Below are 21,309 nucleotides of genomic sequence, written 5' to 3' on the forward strand. Positions count from 1 at the left end.
TTTAATTTCAAAAGTTTTATTTAAAAAAGTGATTTGAATCTATTTGAAAACTCAAATAAATTATCCATGTCATCCACACTACATTCAGTCTTTGTACAAAACAGACAAATTGTTAATAATATTTACATTTCAGGCAACAGTAATTTTAAAAAGTAGTCTTTAAACCAATATTAGGCACTAGAATCAAGAATAAGGTGGTTAAAACATGATTAATTCATATTTAGGAAAAAAATAAAATAAAAATTATAATACAGCATCAAGAATAATTACTTGATCTGTAAACACTAAATTGAATGCGGTCACCAAATATCACACAATAAAATAGATGTTCTTCAGATCTAAAGGTTTAAAAAAGTGAATCATGAAGAGATTTAAATGAGCAGAAGTTGTTCTTTACGAAAAAAAAAAAAAGGTACGCTATATTGAACATATGTAATCCAAAAACAAATCAAACAATTTCATTCTAATAACCAATGTAAATGGACAGGCTGTCTGTCGTAATTAAATCCTACTCTATATTTCTTTGGCTTGTTTTAAAATAGGCATGATTAGTGAATGTGTAAATGACTGCTGAGAGTGGGTCATAATGCACTGATGGTCCAAAGGAGAACATTTAGTAATCCCAGATTTCCACAAAGATAAATAGCCAGCACTATGTTTTTAAACAAGATTCCTGAAAAAAGAAAAAGAAAATGCAATGGACATATCAAGTTATATCGTCAATGAAATGCATGTGCTTCTTATGAGAAAGTACACACAAACTCACTCACCGCACTAGAAGTCTCATTCTCATCAGGAACAAACACCATCTCCATGTCATCAGAATTAATATGTTCAGTGTAGATTTTGACATTTTTTAAATATTTACCTGAAAAACACAAGTATAAAAATAGTGAATGCAATTAAATATATAAAAACATATCTGTGGCCTTTCAGACTGATTAGCATTCAACCCAACATTTCTATTGTTACTGCAGTATAAAACCTTTTACAATTTAATGGATTCATCCAACACAAATTTCCTGCATAGGCGCAAAGAAACACTACACATAAAATAAACAACTGCTCTGAAATGAATACAGAACACACGTCTGAGGGCAGTTCACTGACCTATAGAGAAATATCCCCTTCGATGGACATCCAGAACCAAATCTGCCAGTACAAACCACACCACAATGGCTGCCAGGACCCCTGTGGACCACGGAGCAGGCAGGAACAGAGCTTGCTGATGGATCCCGAGGAAGATGGTGACAACTAAATCATGAAAACACACAGCTTTTTTATTGAATTTACAAAGGTGATTTCTTCTGTTAGCACTGTTGTTAATATGAATCTGAGTCGCATTATAAACTGTTCCAGACTTTTCACAGCATTTTTTCTTACCAGCCACAACTTGAGCTGCTGTTCCTGTTCCAAAATGCATCCAGTTGAAGATATATCTCCTGAGAGCAGGTTATACAGAAAAGACATTTAAAAACATGACTTATGAATTTATATTTGTAAAACAGTGTCCTACACAACAGATTTCTAAAATAGTATAGACAACATACAGAACAACAAATTCAGTTAGCAGCGCGAGGCGTCAGCGGCTTGGCCCCTTTCTGAGGAAAGTTCTAGTACATGTCTGTCACCTCCTTGGTGCTCTCTCACCAGGTGGACAGGCATGCGCTTCGGCATGGCATGATTGGATATTGTTTCCCAAAGTGTCCCCTAGAGGGGATGCAGCTTGAATCCCTTGAAGGGGAACGTCTTGGGTTACTAATGTAACCATGGTTCCCCTAGAGGGAATGAGAAGCTGTGCCCCTCGCCATGCCTTCGGCTAGCCTGTTTACATCTCCTTAGACATCGGAGTAGGTGACGTATTCAGCAGGTGCCTTTTTATACTTTCAGGTATCAACCTATGGTTCATCATGCTTTCACGGTTCAAATATCTAAAGTCACGGTTCGGTTTAATACGACACAGCTGTGTCACAGTTTGGGGGTAGTCGGGTGGTAATTGCATCACAATGTTGGAAATACTTCGGTTTTATACCATGAAGGCGAGCCAATGGATATCACATAAGCAAACTTGCAAACTTTACGTAAGAGTTATGATGGTAAAAAGTCCTAAACTCAATTCATGACGACGAAAGTGAAAGTAAAAATGGAATGACGGAGTCATGACAGAGCTTTTGGCATCTGATGCTACATATTCTCTCAGAGATGACAAGAGACTAATTTACTTCAACATATTCTATGGTAGGCTATTATAGATAACCATTTTAATTTATTCCCTTAATATTGCTCTTGTGACCCGTACACACACACACACACACACACACACATACATATATATATAGAAACATAGAAGCTTTTCATTTCATTGATTTTCATTGATGACTGCAGTGTTAATATTTTAATTATAGCCCTATAATTCATTGTATGATAGACAAGACCCTTTTTTTTTTTTACATTTTAATTGAGGAGTAAATACCCTGATCTTTGGTTATCCTTGCAGCACGTCAGTTATGCAGTAGGTTAAACGCGTGGAAAATTAACTGTAATTTCAATTTGATAATAAACGTATTTACATAATAATAGGCCTACATTAACTGGAGATGCCAAATCCTCTTATTATTGCCAATAAATGATGTTTATCTCTGGCTATTGTCGATACAAGATTATCTTTTATTTTCCAAAATGTAATAGGATTAGTCCAACGTATTGTTCAGTTTGTAAAGCGTAGGCTACCTAAAGCCTCATACCGAATGGTTCAATACGAATAAGTGTATCATTACATTCCTAATATACACACATACATACATACACACACACATATATATATTACCCCTAATGAAACACAAAGGCGTTTAAAAGACAGAACCTTATAAAACAAATTAAGTGCTCTGTGTATGTTCAGAAAACCATACATATATTATTTCTCACACACTTTATACAGAAAACCCAGACTAATCACTACATATGCCAGTGTATGTGCAGCACACAATTAAACCAGATTGAGACATTTTATCCAATTTGACAACAATATGGCATTCTATTGTAACAATATGCATTAAACTATAGCAAAAACAATTAAAATATAACATTTGATACCTAATATAAAAAAAATATATTAGAAAATATTATGCAGTACACAGTAAATATTGCTTTGTATGCTAGTAGCTCCTTCTGGACATTTGTTTTCTGGCTGTATTGTGCTGCACTGTTACTAAGCTTTACCTTGAGGCATCTGGTGCAGGTCTGAAAAGTGCCATGACAGGTTGGATGACAGCAAGTGCCATGACAACACAGCCCAAATAGGGGTGTATTCCTGCCCGCTGTGGATAATACAATACAGATTAGGATCCACTGTATACATGAAGCTAATATTGTCAACAAACTCTGATTCAACAAACTTCTTGAAGCAATGAGTAATGGCAGGAAACAGCATTTCGAAGGCTGCCAAAGTAAAAGGTTGATGGGTATTATTTTGTATGGGGTCGGGTTTGGCGTGGAACTCGATGCCCTCTGCTGGTCATACACAGAAGCTCTGACAGATACTTGGCAAGAGGGATGTCACAGATGCCCCTGTTGAGTCACAAATGTGTCCCACATGCTTAGCCTTACGGATGGATACACGTGTCGGTTTGAGGCTCAAATTAACCAGCACTTGCAGACTTAATAAGACACTCAATCAACACGGTGCTTGATTAATCACTGAAGAAAAGTGGGTACGTTTTTCCAAAAACAGGCCAAAAAGATGCCACATGGTGGGTCGCTTCTAATGAACATGGGACATTAATTCGCTCGCTTTCTTATTCTGAGCAGACAGCATGTGGGTCTGACACATTGGCAGTGCTATTGAACAGTCAGTGGTGTGTGATGAAGGGGGTGAAAATATGACACACTGTTAAAGCATTAGTATTACTCAGACATTTATGTGTGTGTGTGTGTGTGTTACCTTGCTCCAGCCTCCCCTGTACATAAAAGGCAAAACAAAGCCTCCCAAGGTGAGTAGAACTGTGAGGGCCATTAGCATTCGATGTAACTGTGGAAACAAGAAGCCTTGATCATTCACATTTGAAAACTAATGAAATCCTCATTGTATGAAACGAGCTCTTACCTGAAACCAGACCTTTTGGCCCAAAATATCCCTTTCGGGCCAATCTGATTTGAAGTATCGTGCCATGATGACACCAGCACTGACTGTCGATGTCCAGGCGATCAGCATGAAAGCCCCTATAGTTACAAACAGACTCAGAACATTCTACAGAAAAAATGCCATCGATTTTAGTAAATGTTGCCACATGGGTGTTACTATGTGATTAAAATGGTGTTTGCTAGGATGATGTTTCCTGCCAAGAGCCTAAACCAGTTTTATTTGGGTATTATTTATATACTTTTATAATAATAAATGATAAAAATCCTATATTCAATTAGCTTTTATTTTTATATTTTCATAACATTTTTTAAATGGAAATATTTTGTAATATGCACTGAAATGTTATTTCTGTTTTAGTTAAGTAACTTAATTCAGGTTCCTCAAAAAACGTATTTCATTAAGTTGCAAAGTCAACATTTCTAATTTTCATGCATTTTGTTTTTCTTCTCTAAGTTTCATTTCAGTAATTAAATATTTAGTTTCAATTAACAATTCTTATAGATTCTTATAATGATCCAAATAAACGACTCTTAATTGTTTTAGTTAAAAATAAAATAACAAACCCAAATATGTCCAACCCCACAGAATTCTTCAGTATAAATGTCAAGGTGAATTTAGAGGATTTTTATTGCAATCCAGGTGAAAATCAATTCATATATGCACTGTATAGCTCCCTGGATAGCATACTATAAATCCCAATCAGTATATAGTTTTATTATTTGGCCTCACCATGATATTTCATGAGCAGGGGTGATCGAGAACCAGTTAGATCCTCAGGAGGTCCCGTTAAAACTCTCTGATAGGTTGAAATCAGAGGCTGGCGGTCATGTCGATGGGTTTGCCCTGGAGAAAGAGAAACGAGTCTATTGACACTACTTGCCAATGAAAACAAACAACAATGAAGAAAGGAAAAAGCAATATCTCACCATCTTCAGCTCGACCATGAGCCATGAAGAGGTAGTACATCTGGTCCAGACTGAACCTGTTCAGATTCTCAGGTGGGAGGACTATGTCCCTGCGGAAGCTACACTGAATCACTCCATCTGACAGCCTCCACGCTGTGTCTTTCAGAACGTTCTAGAAATTGAGCACAGACTTTAAAGTGAATTTATTGAATAATGCCAAATCCATTTATTCTCTCTTCATCTGTACCAAAAAAAAAAAAAAGTGCAAAAGTACAAGTCTAATCCTAAAAATGTATAAAAAAAAAAATACATCTTATTTTCCAAGTGTTCTAAAGCCATAGCTTTGTGGGAGAAGCAGAAGTTCATTCATTTTGTTGTTAATTAAAAACCTTGTTTGAAAAAGAACAACATGAACATTCTGCAAATCATCCTTTGTGTTTACTAAGTCACATGGTTTTCAAATTACATTAGGTCGAGTTATTTAACTTTAAACCACTGAGCACTGTTTGTTATTTTCGCTGTCCAATCAATCCAACTATACCTGTGAAGAGTATTCTGGGTGAGTCCGTCCAGAAACATAGGCAGCCTTGATTTCAACTCGGTCGGTGTCTCTAATACACAAGTAGACGTCATCTTTCCCCTGAAATGCACAACACATTTGCTATCGTTTATGCCACGACAAACTATTATATCATTCAAAAGCATAATAATTATATTTTGTTGTGTTTGTTTGTTTATTCTTGAATAAAAGTCCGTTTAGTTTTAGTTGTTTTAGTACTTAGTGTAATTTTTTTCACATTTTATTGTATTTCAGTTTATTTTATTGTATTACATACATAAGACAACATAAGTAATATGTTACACTCAATTAGATGAGAAATAAGAAATTATTATAAGCATCTGTGTATATTACCATCCATTTGTCCTCTGATAAGGCAAAGGACACGTAACCCTCCGCAGGTCCACTGAGCTCAAACATCACACTACTTTCAAATGCCCTAAAAGACAGGAAGTGACACGCGTTGTCGTTTTGTGGGTCACAGCCCTCTGGATCTCTCAAACAGGACTTCTCGCTTCCACAGCCCTTAGAAGTGAACTGAAGAGGAGTTATATTAGTATTATTTACGAGTATTATTTAGATATTCCAATTATTTTGAGGCTGAAAGGGTCACAAACTCAACAAGTGTGTAAAAGAGAGTAATTCCAGTGACTTTAGCACTGTTGGACTCACCGAACGTGATAGTATTGAGGAAGTTGTGGTTTGGGTGGTTTGGGCACCAATGGACCCACCAACGCTGGTTTGTGGCGGAGGAGTGAAACCATTTTGGGACACCACGGGACCTGGACTCTTCACCCAGTATTCTTTAAAGCCTTGGACAACAGTTACCCTGAAAGCAAAGACAAAGTACATCAAGTTTCACAACAAACAAGGTGGGTAAAACAGCATTTTAAAAACTTACAGAAACTGCACACTGGAAGGAGAGTCAGATGGTGCTTCCCAGATCACCTGGACCTCGGTCTTATGGGACTTATCGGTGTGACTCACAGCAGAGCCCTGTGAATATTGAAAATCTGGTTTATCTGATGAAAAAGGGTGTTCGTAAAATTTCCTGTTTTATTTATGTATTCAGTTTAATAGAGGCAATAACAAATACTAGAATCGCGGTTATAATGAGTGACTCATTCATTTAGTGTTGTAGTAAATATTTTGTTTTCAATAAAAGGATGCTACAATCACTGACCTCTTTACTGTCGCACGTAAGAAGCTGGGATATTCCAGGATTGATTAACTTAAACGATCCGACTTTTTCATCGAGATTGACAGCATCTCTTGCTTCTATAAGAAATCCTTTGAAGTATTTCTTTCCCTCGTAAGAAGGCACCATTGATAATGTCACTGTGAATATGAACAACATATAATAAATTATTAAATACACATTTGCAATATTTTATTAAGCGTCAAAATTCCGCTACAGTATTCCTACCTTTGATTTCATCTCCAGGGCTGAATTGGGATTTGTCTGCTGTGAGGTTAAATGGAGGGTTTTTGGTTCTGGGATCATGACCATGTTGGGGTGTCATGTCCCCACAAGCCGCTTCAACTTTTCCATCACTGTAGCAAATGACGGTCTCTGAACACACTGAGAGCAGCAGCAATAAAATCCACATTTTCACCAGAACCTGAAATGAATCAATATTTATTGCGAAGCCATTTATATTTTGAAAAGTAATCAATATGTTGTTGAAACAGGTGGTAGTAACACGGATAACTGGTAGCAACATGGTAGTAAAATTACATCTCCAAAAAACATTAATATACTGCAGTGTTAATTTCGTTGACTAAATATTTTCGTCATTATTTTCGTCACGAATATATTTTTGCCGACGAAAACGAAACGAAAACTAAAATAGAAGGCACTGATGGAGACTAAAACTATGACTAAATTGATTGACATTATCGTCAACGAATAAAGGACGAGACGAAAATAGACTGTGACGAAAATCAAATCAGCAGACGGGAGAGATGCGAGGAATGAGCAAAAGAACCGGCAAAACAGAACAGACTGCATGAGAGAAGAGAACCAATCAGAGCCTGACTTATTGAGACGTGAAGCGAAGGTTTTCAGTTTTTATGAGCTCCCGGGAAGTCGGCATTCGAAGAGGTGATAGGGACTTTAAGCAACAGCCTCTGGTGGAACGGCAACGCCATTCTGGCGTTGTATTGCGCCTGCGCGAATTTAACTGCTACTTTGTGACGTTCTAATTTAACGGTCTACTACGGGAGAACAGCTGATTTGCCGGAGTCGCTACAACGTGAGAGGTTAGGTAAATAAATGTTATGTTTTTAGACTTATTTACATCATACAATATTAAAAACTCCTCTTCTGACAAAAGATTGTCATTTAACGCCAAAAGCAATCCTTCTCTTGCTTTTTTAAATTATATTTTTTTTTGGATCTCAATAAATGAATTAATGCTGCGTTGCGCTGTTCTGTTTTACCGTTGCTTAGTGACTTTTACGTTCTTGGCTACAGCGGTGTGACGGCAAACTTCCGGTCGCTGTAGCCGTTCCATTCGCAGCTGTTGCTTAAAGTCCCTACTGTCTAAAAGAGCGACAAAATGTCCACAGCTCACTTCACGTTTGACGACGAACAAAACAAAACAAAGTGTAAAGTACGCGGAGCGCTCATTCGTGGCAAGAACACAACCAATTTGAAAAGACATTTACAGACGAGCCACCCGGACATTTTCTCAAATGTAATTTCACAACGATGTTCTTTTGTTTATTGAGCTAAGCAAAATTGGAATAGTGCAGTGCGTAGATGTTGTAGCATTAAATTTTACGAACTGAAAAGTACTGTAAAATAGCCCCTTCTTCAAATTAGATGCGAGCACAATACTAATACGTAATATCATGATAAATACATTTGATTAATACTAATGTTTAGTATATTTTATAATGTTCTACTTGTTGACAATATCACAAATATTTCTATATTAGTCATGTGAAACATGAATGTTCACATCCTATCATTATACATACAAATCTAGCAATATTGTAGTATTTAAAACATACAATATTGCTAGACAAATGAATACCTTATAAAATCTTGTTACTTTTTTTATCCACCCAACTTATTAAATATTTACTTTAAATGTATGCACTTATTGTTCAGCTCAGCTGTAAACTTTAAGGTCCTGGACCTAACGTTATTTTTCTTTTATTGATGGTCAATTGGCAGCTAGTTATTGTTTACATTATCATGACAGTGTTTGTTGCTGCATAAAAGCTTTTGAATCAAAATAAAGACACAGTTGTGTTGAAATAAAGTTGAATTTGTGTTTTATATATTTTGGTTAAGTTTGTTTCCTATACCAGCTGTAAAAAATTGTCTAGTAAATCTGTTATTGATTTTAGTCTTATTTTAGTCGACTAAAATACCAAGCAATTTTAGTCGACTAAAATACCAAGCAATTTTAGTCGACTAAAATACCAAGCAATTTTAGTCGACTAAAATACCAAGCAATTTTAGTCGACTAAAATAAGACTAAAATTAAAACAAATCAGATGACTAAAACTTGACTAAAACTAAAAAGAATTATAGTCAAAAGACTAAGACTAAAACTAAATTAAAATTTCGTGTCAAAATTAACACTGATATACTGTACAATTGTACTTTTCTGAGTTAGCAGCATAAATAGAACTTAACATCATGTTAATAATTCATTGATGAAAATACATAGTCAACTGTGTTACTTGTTTTTTCTTTATGTTTGTTGTCTAATCATGTTTTTCTGAGAAACCTGCAAATAAAGATAAGGAGGGGGCTGCAACTGTTACTGACCCCAGAACAGCACTAGAAGATTGGAGAGTTTTAACACTCAAAGTCACTGCTCTGATCTATATATATATAAAAAGCATGCAGAACTAATGAATCCTCAAATTCAAGTTGTCGTACTGTATACTGGTGGTGTCTTTAGTTAATGTAAAATTAGATAAACGGGTCAAGGTCATGTTTCTGTCTCGTGCGTTAGACTGATGACATAAACTGATACAGATAGATAAGAATAAAAGTGTTAATGGAAGCAAAAAAGTGGGGAAATACTACCTCTTCCATAAAAACAGGCATCAACTCAACCAGCAGCGACTTTCACCTTTACACTGATAATGTAGCAGCTGCAGCTAGTTGAGCAGACGTCTGCGCATGTGTAAACAAAACAAAACAAAACAAAACAAAACACAACAAAACAAAACGAGCAGGCCCAAACAGACAGACAAGCACAATAAACATAATAATGATACATACCTCCATTCATCTAAAATAAACTACCATCGGACCACTGAAGAAAACGAAAACATACAGCTGTACTTGAGTTTAAATGGCACGCGGAACCATAAAGGCGGTCTCTTTGCAGGATGGGGTGTGATTGGTTGAATGCCTTGTGGGTGTGGCTAAAATAAATTACAAAACGATGCTCTTCTTCTTCTTTTATAATATATATTGGCGGTTGGCAAACCAGCCTTAGGTGATTTTCCGCCACCTACAGGGATGGAGTGTGAAGCCTCGATGAGCGGAAAAAAAAGAAAGAAAAAAAAATTACACAGTACCTGAAAAGTACATATTTAAGGCCTTAAAAAAAGAAAAGAAAGAAAGAAAAGTTGCTAAACACTGCAGCATAAGTTATCAAAAACAATAATGTGATCTTGACTGATAATACATTATTTAATCTAAAGTTTCAGACTCACAGGGCTATTGGATGTGCAACACCCCCTGCTGTTTTCTCATTTCACTTCACAGAGAGGATGATTCAGAGAAATATTGGGAACTGGACCTGGAGATTACCAGGCTCTTATCAGTATTACTTTGGGTGTGAGTGAATTGTGTTATTGTTTTTACTTCTTGGAATTTGGGCAGCAGCTAATTGCCTTCCAAGAAAAAAAGGTGTTACCCTACTGTGTATGCATGCATTAGGAAAGAACCGGAGGTGGACTCGTTGTTGTCGTTCCAGTGTTACGCATTGAGAGGAAGATCCTGCCTCTCGATTGTATTACTGTTCAGACTTACCTTGCTAGGTGTTTGGGCCCTATGGATGAATGACTAGACAGACTCAGAGTGGCCAAGGAAACTGGTATGAATCAATATGTGTTGAAACTCATGTATGACAAACATACTGATATAAAATGGGTATTTACCCCCTATTGAGATTTATGGAGTATAATATATAAGACAAAGACATGTTCCACATAAAACCAGGTTGCACTTCATTCACTTTGACCGTCTGTGGTTTATTACAAGTTTTCAGTGTCACAGAAATTCAGTATCACACTTTTTTTTTTTTTATCAGTCTGGACAAGCGTTTTCTAATTTGATAAAATTTAATTGATATTAATTTCCCTTTCAGCTGCAAACAGACTCTGTTTTTTCATAATTAGTTGTGTTAGCTTAGGCACACCAAGTTGACAAGCTATTTGCCCAAATTTACACATGAAATGTACAAAAAAAGGCAATTAATTTGAAAAAGATGGAATTATATGATCCACTTCATGCCTCTTCAGAAACTAGGCACATCACGGTCCTGCTACTCCATAGCTGATCAGCTGTAGCTGAACCCTGATTTCTCCCCACCTGGCAAGAATTACACCTGGATGGATGTGGGAAACCTGACGGAAAACATTATGTAAGAGTGGAACATGCCTCGCATCACAGATGTGGTGTACAACCACAAAGGTATGTTTCTGCTTTGTCTTTAGCATGTAGTGGATAACGCTAGTAGAAACATCCAGCACTGCATCATGTTTCAGACCAAGAACGAAAGTGGTTATGCTATTTATAACTACATTTCAGCCATCAGAGTGTAGATGAAAGCTGGTCACATCTGTTACACAATGGCTGAGATTTTTAACTTTTCAGTAGTTCTGCAGGAAAATTAAAGTTGGGCGCCTTGTTGTTTGTAACATCCTAATGTTTTATGCTGTCCTCTGCTGCATGTATGTCTTTGGAACAAATCTGACATGAACACTTTATTGGTTAATATGATGTCAAACTGAAAACTATGTCCTGCCAACCACCTTTGTTAATGTAAGTTTGTAAAAGTGGTTTTGCAGGGTTTAGAAGTAGTTCAGCAGGGTGCTAAAAGTGTTTTTTTTTTTTTTTTCTTTTTAGCTGTAGGTGTTGAGGTAAGATTTCAGCATGCTTTAAGTATGAAACATTGGCATTTACAGACGACAGCCACCTCAGTAACCCTTGAGATCAGTCGAGCTTAAAACGTATTTCTGGGTTCTTTAGCATGTTTACTGTACATCTTGTCACATAGCAGATTTAAGTCATTTCTCAGTTTTTTGTTATAAGTCAGAAATTACAAGGAGGCAGCTTCCCACAATAGAAAGTCTAGTGGAGAGTGTTGGAATGACTCATTGTCCAGTTTTCATTGTCCAGTAATCGTACAGAAACATTTGACAAAATTGTTTTATATTTATTAATTCGTTTTGATCAATTTCTACATAAAATCTAGATTTTATATATGTTTTTCTTCTTATTATGCCAGTTGCAGCACTTTGTAAACTAATAAATGTTACTTTCTGCTTATGTGTGCTTATCAGAATAACACCCGGTGTGGGCGTGGCCTAAATTGATAGATTATGATTCTATGATTGATTCTTTGGTTAGCTGCAAATAGTAAGTGTATCAGACTCCATCCAGAGTGTGGTTATAACCTGGTAAACTCACCTCATCTGAACTTTTTATTGAGAATGACAAACGCATTACTGTGAGGGTGTCGCAGGTTTTTATGTTCCAAATATACTTTATGGTTTGTGGTGACCAATAAATTGGGTTGATGTTTCAGATCCTTAGAGGGCTTCTGTGGACGGAGGTTTTCTCCCAACTGAAACTATGGGAGCTTCTACAGGTGAACGTTGTGAAAGTTGAAACTTTGATTGACTTTTTTTGATCCACTACAAATGTTGACTACTGTATAATGTCATTACAAATTACACTTATTAAAGTAACAATTTTCTATTAGAATATATTTTTCAATGTGATGTGTTCCTATAATGGCAAAGCTGACTTTTTTAGCAGCCATTACTCCAGTTTTCATTGTCCAGTAATCGTACAGAAACATTTGACAAAATTGTTTTATATTTATTAATTCGTTTTGAACAATTTCTACATAAAATCTAGATTTTATATATGTTTTTCTTCTTATTATGCCAGTTGCAGCACTTTGTAAACTAATAAATGTTACTTTCTGCTTATGTGTGCTTATCAGAATAACAGTAAAGGTCCCAAATCTATTCAAAAGTGTTGTGACTGGTTTAAGAAGAGTCTAGTTTAGAGCAACTAAATGTGGTATGCTATAAGGAAATGCAAAGTCATCATGATCAGGTTGGTTTCTGTGTGCATGATTCACAGTTGAGCTGTCTGTTTTGCTTTGATGTCTGTCTGATTACTTTATCACAATCATTTCTTTCTTCAAGGCTATAAACTGCATAGTGGGATTGGTTTTATGAAAGGCTCACCTCACACAACCCAGGGATTGGACCTGTCACCCGGACAAACCCTTTGGTGATTAGGCAAGTATTATGTAGTCTTGCAGAGCAACGCTGGCAGCTTAAAGTCTAATCTGCTTTGCAACATATTCTGGCCAAGAACTGCCCACTTAAACAGGAAGAGATCATCCGACAGGCCAGCCACAGCTTGTTTTGTATTTATATATTGTAGTAGGAAAGGAGTAAGGAAATCTGAATTCATCCAAGATGTAGATGAGTGTGATTTACATCACTTGCTCAAAATGGAACCAAAGCATCACAACGATCCACAGTTAAGGACAATTTTAACTTTAAACCATCACTTCCATTGCAAAATTATGAGTCCTTTATCCATAACATTGTTTTTTCCGGCGAAAAAGATATGTACGGTAGCCTAAAACAAGACACTGTCATAAACTTTGGCCTTTGTTATGAGAAGATTTGTTCTGTCTCCATCAGAGGCCATAAGTGCAAGGGGACAGTCATGAGGAAGGTTGACTGGTTTATTGTTTCGGAGGAGAGCCTGTATGGCTATATATTATAAGATATGTTTCTTGAGCACTAAATCAGAAACATTTCTGAAGATTGTGTGACATTGAGGACTGGAGTAATTATGCTGAAAATTCAGCTTTGGCATCACAGGAATAAATTGCATTACATTTTTTATTTATTTATTTATTTTTTTAAATAGAAAAAGACTTCTTTTAAAATCTGACTCACCCCAAACTTTTGAATGGCAGTCAATGTTGAGACTTCCATGTATTTTATGTAAACATTTTTACTTCATTACCAGTTATGTGACACAAATCATTTGTTCAGTCAACACCTGATTATAAAACTCCCTCTACAAATCATTTCTGTTTTTCTCACTCGACCAGAGTCCTTTTTACCTATCTGGGACATTATTCATACATAAAAGCCTTTCTGTTATTAATTTGTTTTCCTTCTTTTCAGGACAAAATGTTTCCCAGGGTTGTAATATACCTGGATAAAGATATTTATCTTAATGGAGTAACTCCACTGTTAATGCAACATTGCAAATGCTGCCATATTTGTTTCAAAGACAGATTTTGAAAGTGATTTTTAGCCAGTCATCCGAGCTATAAAAGCTTTGTGATTGATCACTCTTGCAGCAAACAGGCAAATATGTTGCAAATGTGTCTGCAAAAATTCCACATAATGGTGTTGGTACATTAACTGAGATTTCAGTAGTAAAGGAAGAGCATCTGTACCCCAAATGGAATCCCGATGCACTGCCCTCTTCTGTTGGGGAGGTGAACCTCCAAACTGGTATAATGTCTGGGAAACTTGACCTCAAACTCCACCAAGAGCTGGCAGAGAAGGGCTTCACCCAGGTCAGGATCATGTTTACTCATAACAGATATACAAGAAATTAGACATGTTGACACATGCTGTTGGAAATATTTTTTTTTTTTTACACAGAGATTAGTTTAGAATGGAAAGTCTGTTTAAAATGATAAATGTGAATTCAAAGCACTGACTGTGGCCCAGAAAGTATTTGAACTTTTAAGAGACACTTAAACTTTTTGTATCTCTTTATTATATCTCTAATTAAATTCTACAAATTTTCTTTATTCATTTGTATTTTTATTTTTAAGATAATACACCATTTGTGTATAAACCTTGTTTTATCATTCCAACCAAAAATGTATGAATAAATAAATGAAATGTATATAATATGCAGTAACAAACAATCAAACATATCACCTTTCTCTCCTTTTATAAACTCAATTTGCATTTCTACTAACATTTGACAATGATAAAGTATTCAGATATATTTGGGTTCATTTTGAATAGCATATCCAGTGTTTAACATAAAAAAAAGGTTTTATTTATGTTGTGTACTGCATTTCTTTAAATGCACAGCCCTGAGTTTTACTGTCTAATCCAAAGACATTCACACATCTTTCACTTTCAAAATACTTTTTTTTTTAAAAATTATTATTTCTTTCCATATTCCAATATGTGTTATTTGAGCTGTAGAATGTTTCCTTGGGTGTTAGGACCCATTGTTAGGTTTAAACCTGTAACCTTCACCTCTCACCACTTGACTACACCACCATCAGTGCACATGACTCTGTGTCTTTATAAATGTTCATCATGCATGTCACAGGTTTATGTGATCAACTGGATGACGACACCATGGCTGTGACCAGGCAATGTCCCAGCGCACATCAGTCTGTCGTGACTGTGTCTCGTTTAGCCTTTAAAAACCCAGAAACACACCAATACATAGAGCATCTGGCCCCAATGTACTGTACATCCCAGGTACAAATGCAAAAACTTATCACTGAAAGCTTTTTGCTTTTCAATTATGTTGTTGAAATCAAACTCATTTGTCTTATTTTATGTGCCATTTTTACTGAGTTCCTTATGACTCCGCGATACTCATAAACCAGCTAAACATTGCTTTTTCTATCTGCCATCTCATTGCGCAGGCAAAATTGAGGAGGTGATGTTAGAAGCACGTACAGTGAGAAACGCTGAGTCATATGTGAAAGACGAGAGGTTCATGGTCTACATGGTTGAGATCAGTGAACACGTACAGGTAACAATACACTAGTGTCAGTGGCAGCTGCTCTGTGACATGAAGGGGAGGGCTGTCAGGATCACATTTATATCTGTATGGCTGTCATTGGACAGAGAAGCATCTAACAGAGAGAGAACCTGTTCTGTGGGTATTCTGGGTATTTGACAACATGCTCTATTTACTGGAATTTTGGTATTGTCTAAGTGTGTAGTTAGTGCAGAGCTTGTTCTTTCTGATGTAGGACTGAATAGAACATGTTTGTGTTTTCAGTTAAAGGACAGTGAAATCATTAAACAGGAAGATGACATCATGAGGGCCACAGTGATTTTGTTGAGGAGGTTTTGTTTGAATAGCTCACACCTGGTAGTGCAATTGCATTCAGGTAAACAAACACACACCAAATGAAATGAATATTTAATGCTGTCTTATAATGGATTTCACTTTAATTATTTGTCATGTGTTCAATCTCATACAGTATATATATATATATATATATATATATATATATATATATATATATATATATATATATATATATATATATACACACACGTAATTTATTTATACTTCATTATTTACATTCATTTACATACATTATGAACCTGAAAATAGCTATTTGTTTAACCACAAACAAACCATGGGTTGCATGAAGTATTTTTTCCCCATGGAAAACACACACACACACACATTCACACACACATCTTTTTAAGAAACACAGATTTTTTTCATGCCGCTTTATCTTTCAAGCTCCAAAAAGAATAAGAGCACAAATCATATAGTCCATATTTATGGTTCTTTTATAGTGCTACTTTGTCTTTTTTCTATTTATGGAAAAATCTATGGAAGTGTGTTCAATAAAAAAAAATTCATTTGTTTGTTTAAAAATACATTAGTACAAATAAATAATTGCCTTTTGAGTGAACTTAATTTATTTCAACATGTAACTGATCTCACAGGGTGAGTCTCGATCCAAACTCACAGAAAAAGGTTGGCTACTTGCAAACTCATTCTGAAAATAGCTTTAGACTAAGAGTCTTAACCATTTTCAAATACAATTCCCAGCTATTCATTTGTTTAGAAAGCAAAATATCATTGAAAGTTATTCATTTGTCTAGAAAGCAAAAGATGTGCTGTTTGACAGTTAATTTTAATTCATGATGTGAGTCAGTTCATTTCAGTTCTCTCACTAAGGCCTGTTGTTTTATGTGGCAGTTTAATGTCCAAACCGACTCTGGCTGAGTTGAAAGTGTTGTTATCCCGATGTGACGAGGAGGAACAGGAAGATGGTGGGTGGGTGGGATGCTGCTATACCATTCTGGATGCTACTGAAGGATGGAGGCCTACAAGGTACCAATATACACATGTAACATGACTGCAATGAGAATACTTTCTGTGGGCAAAGAAAACATAAATAACAACTTTATTCAGTAATTCAAACAATGCATTTACTACCTTAATGTGGTAGTTGCGTTGCTGTTTATGAAGGGCCAGAAAACTCTCGGGTTTCATCAAAAATATCTCAATTTGTGTTCTGAAGATGTGTTTGGATTGACATGAGGGTGAGTAATTAATAACAGAATTTTCATTTTTGGGCGAACTATCCCTTTAAGTTGCATTGTGATTAAAATAATTTTTATTGATGTGTCAATTTATACACTTCTACATATTACGCACTTATTACAAAATGTCACCTATACAGGTCTGCCGCATTTCTCCTCTGAAATCTTCTGCTGTTGGGGGAGAGACACTTTCATAGTGGACTACTGTAATATTGTTCCCAACGGTACAGATATTATGTGCCCTGTGTCACGTATGTATCCCACTGATGATTCTGAGGCACAGCCCCTGGGGACAGTGTTCAGAAGAATGGAAAAAAAATCTATGACTGCTTATGATGCTTGACAGCACAATGCCGTGCCCTACTTATATGATGCATTAAGGGGAGGTACAACTTTATTTACCTTACAAACAGTATAACATCCAACATATTAGTCACTGGAATAAATAAACGTTACATTTTTATGATTTTGTTTCCCTGTTGCTTATTACATTTTGACTGAAGGCGGTTAATATTTTTGTTTATGAATTGTAAGGTTCATGACCAGCTGTTATATAGGCTATGCATTGTCATATGAATAGAGCGTAGGGAATAGAGTTCAGAGAGAGAAACTCAGGTCCACAGATCGACCACAACATGCGAGATGAAGGTGAGTGATTTACTAAAACCTTTCCTATTGTCCTGTCCCGTAGGCTTTGATGTGGAGGACAAAGTAAATCCCACAACAGGATATGTTTATGGTGGAAATCGCTTCAACTGTGGGGCATAGATGGATAAAATGGCAGAGAGCAACAACGCCCATAATAGAGGTGTTCCAGCTACACCCAAGTAAAATAACTACCGGCTAACATACCTGTCATGCTAAACATATGTAATAATGCTCCACTGTATTTAGCATAAAAGAATGCTTTTATATGTGAAACACTGAGATTAAATAGCTTGAAGTGTATGGTGGAGTTGTGTTTATGTGCAGGGATGGCTCTGTGGTGGAGATTGTGGGTCTCAGTAAGTCAGCGGTGCGCTGGCTGATGACGATGAATGAGAATGGAAATTCCCCATACTCCTCTGTCACAATACACAGAGATGGTACATCCTGTTTAACACATTCTCAATGAAACAGTAAGTGATTACTTATTTTTGTTTGTTACAAAATAAGGTACCAGTAATTAAAGGTGCAATAGATGATCAGATTTTTTGTCATGCAGGGGGCGTGGCTTTGGAAAGCGATTGCAGGGAGGGTTGGACGTTCGCTTTCAGTGCTATCAGGCTAATGTTAGCATTTTCCAAGATCTCCTATTGCATCTTTAAATATTGTAATTTTATTACAAAGTTATTTTATATAAATGTTTATTAATATTTTCTATTAATATTTGTTTTTGTTTTATTTCAGTTAAGTTTTAGAAAATAAGGTGCCAGTATTTTTTGTTTATTTTATTACAAGATAAAGTGTCAATACAAAAATATTTAGTTTTAGTTAATTTTATTACAAAATAAAGCCAGTAATTCAATTTTATTTACGTTGTCCACAATTTTATTTTATCTTATTTTGTATTGTTTTTTTTATCTTATTTTACTTTGTTTTTATTTAGTACTATTTTACTTTATTTACATTCCGTCAAAAAAGGGTTAAAGCTACCAAAGCAACATTTTAGTGGTGTGCCATGTGTATATGATTGTTGCTACAGTGACTCACTTTTGAGTCTAAACATTTTAGTCCTTAGTATTGTAATTCAGTGTAATGATAAAGTATATTCAGCTGACAGCATGCTAATCAATTTTCATACATTTTAAATATTCGTCAGGACCATTACAGTTTCATTTTTTCAGGAACAGAACAGTCAGTGTCCTATAAAGTGTGGAATCAAAGGATCCAGGAGGAGGTTTTCTACGTGTCAGAAGACCCTTCAGACCAAAATGAGCAACATCCTGACCTGGTCCACAAGAAATGCATTTACAAAGACTGTTACGGGCCTCTAGCCCCCGGTGTGACTACCAACTCAGACCTAACTTCACCATCGCTATGGTGGTGGTGAGTCCAAGTGCTTATAAGAGATTCTTTCAAAGAATTTTTGAGGATGTTCTGTTATACAGTACTTTGTTTCACTGGGCACCAGAGTTGTTTACAGTGCAAAGATCATGGAAGGCTTTAGAGGGAGTAGAGAAGAAGGTGCTTGGTCCTCTGGGAATGAAAACGCTGGATGCAGAGTCAGTAGAAAACAACACCTGCTGTCTGCCTGTAGGTTAAGCAGCTGCTTGTGTTAAAAGCGCTCTTCTGGCTGGCTGACTGGAAGTTTGTGCAACAGTGAAGTCATTTGTATGTAGAAATCTGTATTTTGTTTAATAGTGATCTGGTGGACTGCGGTGTTTATGACAACGCCCTGGATAATGACAGCTACAACTGTGCGAAAGGATTCAACTATCACCAAGGACCTGTATGTTTTAATAAATTAAAGGAATAGTTTTGTCCACATTTAACATTTTTTCATTGTTTCTTAACCCTCAAGTTGTTCCGAACATGTAATGATTTCTTTCTTATTCTGAACTCTAAAGAATGTGAGTAACCAAATGGTTCTGGTTCCCACATAAACCCCATACCTCCTGAAACATGGACCATCTCACCTCCTCCACCCCCCACATTACCCCCCCCCCAACCTTACCACATCACAGAAAAACTATCTGAAACATTCTTTTTTTTGTGCAATTCTCCTCTATGTAATCCCACAAAAGACTCAAATATGTGTATGTTTACATGCTCGTGCACTACAAATCATCCTGGACTGTTCCCCAGCCAGCTGCTTGACTCACGGATAGTATTTAAAGTCAAAGTCTGTCAGTAGGTTAGTTGTGTATAGGTATAGTATTATGTGAAACATTTGTATTGTCTGTATTTTTAATCTTATGCATAGTTGAACATTAATATATAGTATTTATAATCAAAATCTGTCAGTAGGTTAGTTGTGTATGGTTTATACTGTTTTACTTCTGTATTTATGTATAGCACCTGGGTCCTGTGAGACACAACATTTCGTTCCACTGCATGTCCACACATGTAGCAGAATGACAATAAAGTTCAACTTGAACATTTTAACTTTTAGAGAGATTTTTCTGTCATGTTTACACTCTTGTTAGTAACTACCAGCATATTCTGATTTAGTTTGTTGGTTACAAAACTGATTTATGCCCATTTGTGATTATTAAAGTACATATGATGTTCCCTCAAGACAAAACATTGATTCCCTACCTCTAATACAGCTGGTCTTTTATTTCATTCTTTAAATTCATATTACAAAATCTTATAGCTGTTACAAACCGATCTTAATTTAAATTCACAATATGGGCAGTCTTTCTTTTTGCAAAGTCATAGTTGCTACATTGTCTGACAATAGTAAACAAAAACTCATTGTTCTGCCTTAATGAACCTACTTTACACAACAATCTTTTTTTTTTTTTAATCACAATTTAGATCTAAGGTAAAAAAAAAAACTTAAAAACAACCCATGTAACATAAAAAAATACATATGTTCAGTGTACTTAACCCATGGTACGGTGTTGCCATACCTTGATTTTTCTTCCTTTATAGTTATTCAGGATGGTTGGAATTGAAAAAACTAGATTTCATACATATACACTGCACTGGTAATGTAAATTTCACACATGATTTTTTTTTAAAGTAATATCGGGTATTTTAATTAAATTGATGCTATGTTGGACGGAAAAGCCACAAATAAATGCTAACATCAAAGCTGAGCACTTCTGTAAAGAACAGTATTAAATAATAAAAATCCATTAAATTTGTTTTCTAAGGAGTTTCAGGTCTATAGATGTATAAATATGCATTGGAAAATGTTATTAAATTATCAGAGAAATTAACCACTCTACATTGTGATTAATTTCCACACTGCTTCCCTGTTTTTTATTTTTTTATTTTTTTATTTTTTATTATTATTATTTTGCCAGGCCTGCTTTTTATAATTTTTAAAAGCTACTGAAAAGCAAGCCTATGTTATTTATTGTTTCAAAAAAAAGAAAAGAAAGAAAGACATTAATGATCTATCATACCTATCAGTTACCTGTTCAGGTAAACCGCGCCCACAATCACGCTATTTACAGTGAAGCAGTGCCTGG

At 35.7% G+C, this 21,309-nt stretch overlaps 1 protein-coding gene and 1 pseudogene across 2 annotated transcripts; one reads left to right on the plus strand and one right to left on the minus strand.

Moving 5' to 3' along the window:
- On the minus strand, positions 1-9,993 carry LOC113042504 (putative ferric-chelate reductase 1). Of its 2 annotated transcripts, none has more exons than XM_026201405.1 (16): positions 9,855-9,993; positions 7,032-7,227; positions 6,789-6,943; positions 6,507-6,601; positions 6,278-6,434; positions 5,960-6,142; positions 5,588-5,686; positions 5,068-5,218; positions 4,871-4,984; positions 4,103-4,218; positions 3,941-4,027; positions 3,220-3,317; positions 1,384-1,442; positions 1,111-1,254; positions 771-868; positions 1-673 (listed from the first exon to the last, which is right to left on the minus strand). In XM_026201405.1, the coding sequence occupies exons 1-16, from the start codon at positions 9,858-9,860 to the stop codon at positions 653-655; spliced, it is 1,779 nt and encodes a 592-aa protein (XP_026057190.1). In that variant the 5' UTR covers positions 9,861-9,993; the 3' UTR covers positions 1-652. The 2 variants fall into 2 exon arrangements, with proteins under 2 accessions (XP_026057190.1, XP_026057189.1); XM_026201404.1 differs by lacking the exon at positions 9,855-9,993 and adding an exon at positions 9,657-9,756.
- Positions 9,994-13,741: 3,748 nt separating this feature from the next.
- LOC113042505 (glycogen debranching enzyme-like) lies at positions 13,742-20,410 on the plus strand (annotated as a pseudogene).
- Positions 20,411-21,309: the final 899 nt, after the last annotated feature.

Source organism: Carassius auratus, chromosome 24 (assembly GCF_003368295.1).
Source record: "Carassius auratus strain Wakin chromosome 24, ASM336829v1, whole genome shotgun sequence".
NCBI lineage: Eukaryota > Metazoa > Chordata > Actinopteri > Cypriniformes > Cyprinidae > Carassius > Carassius auratus.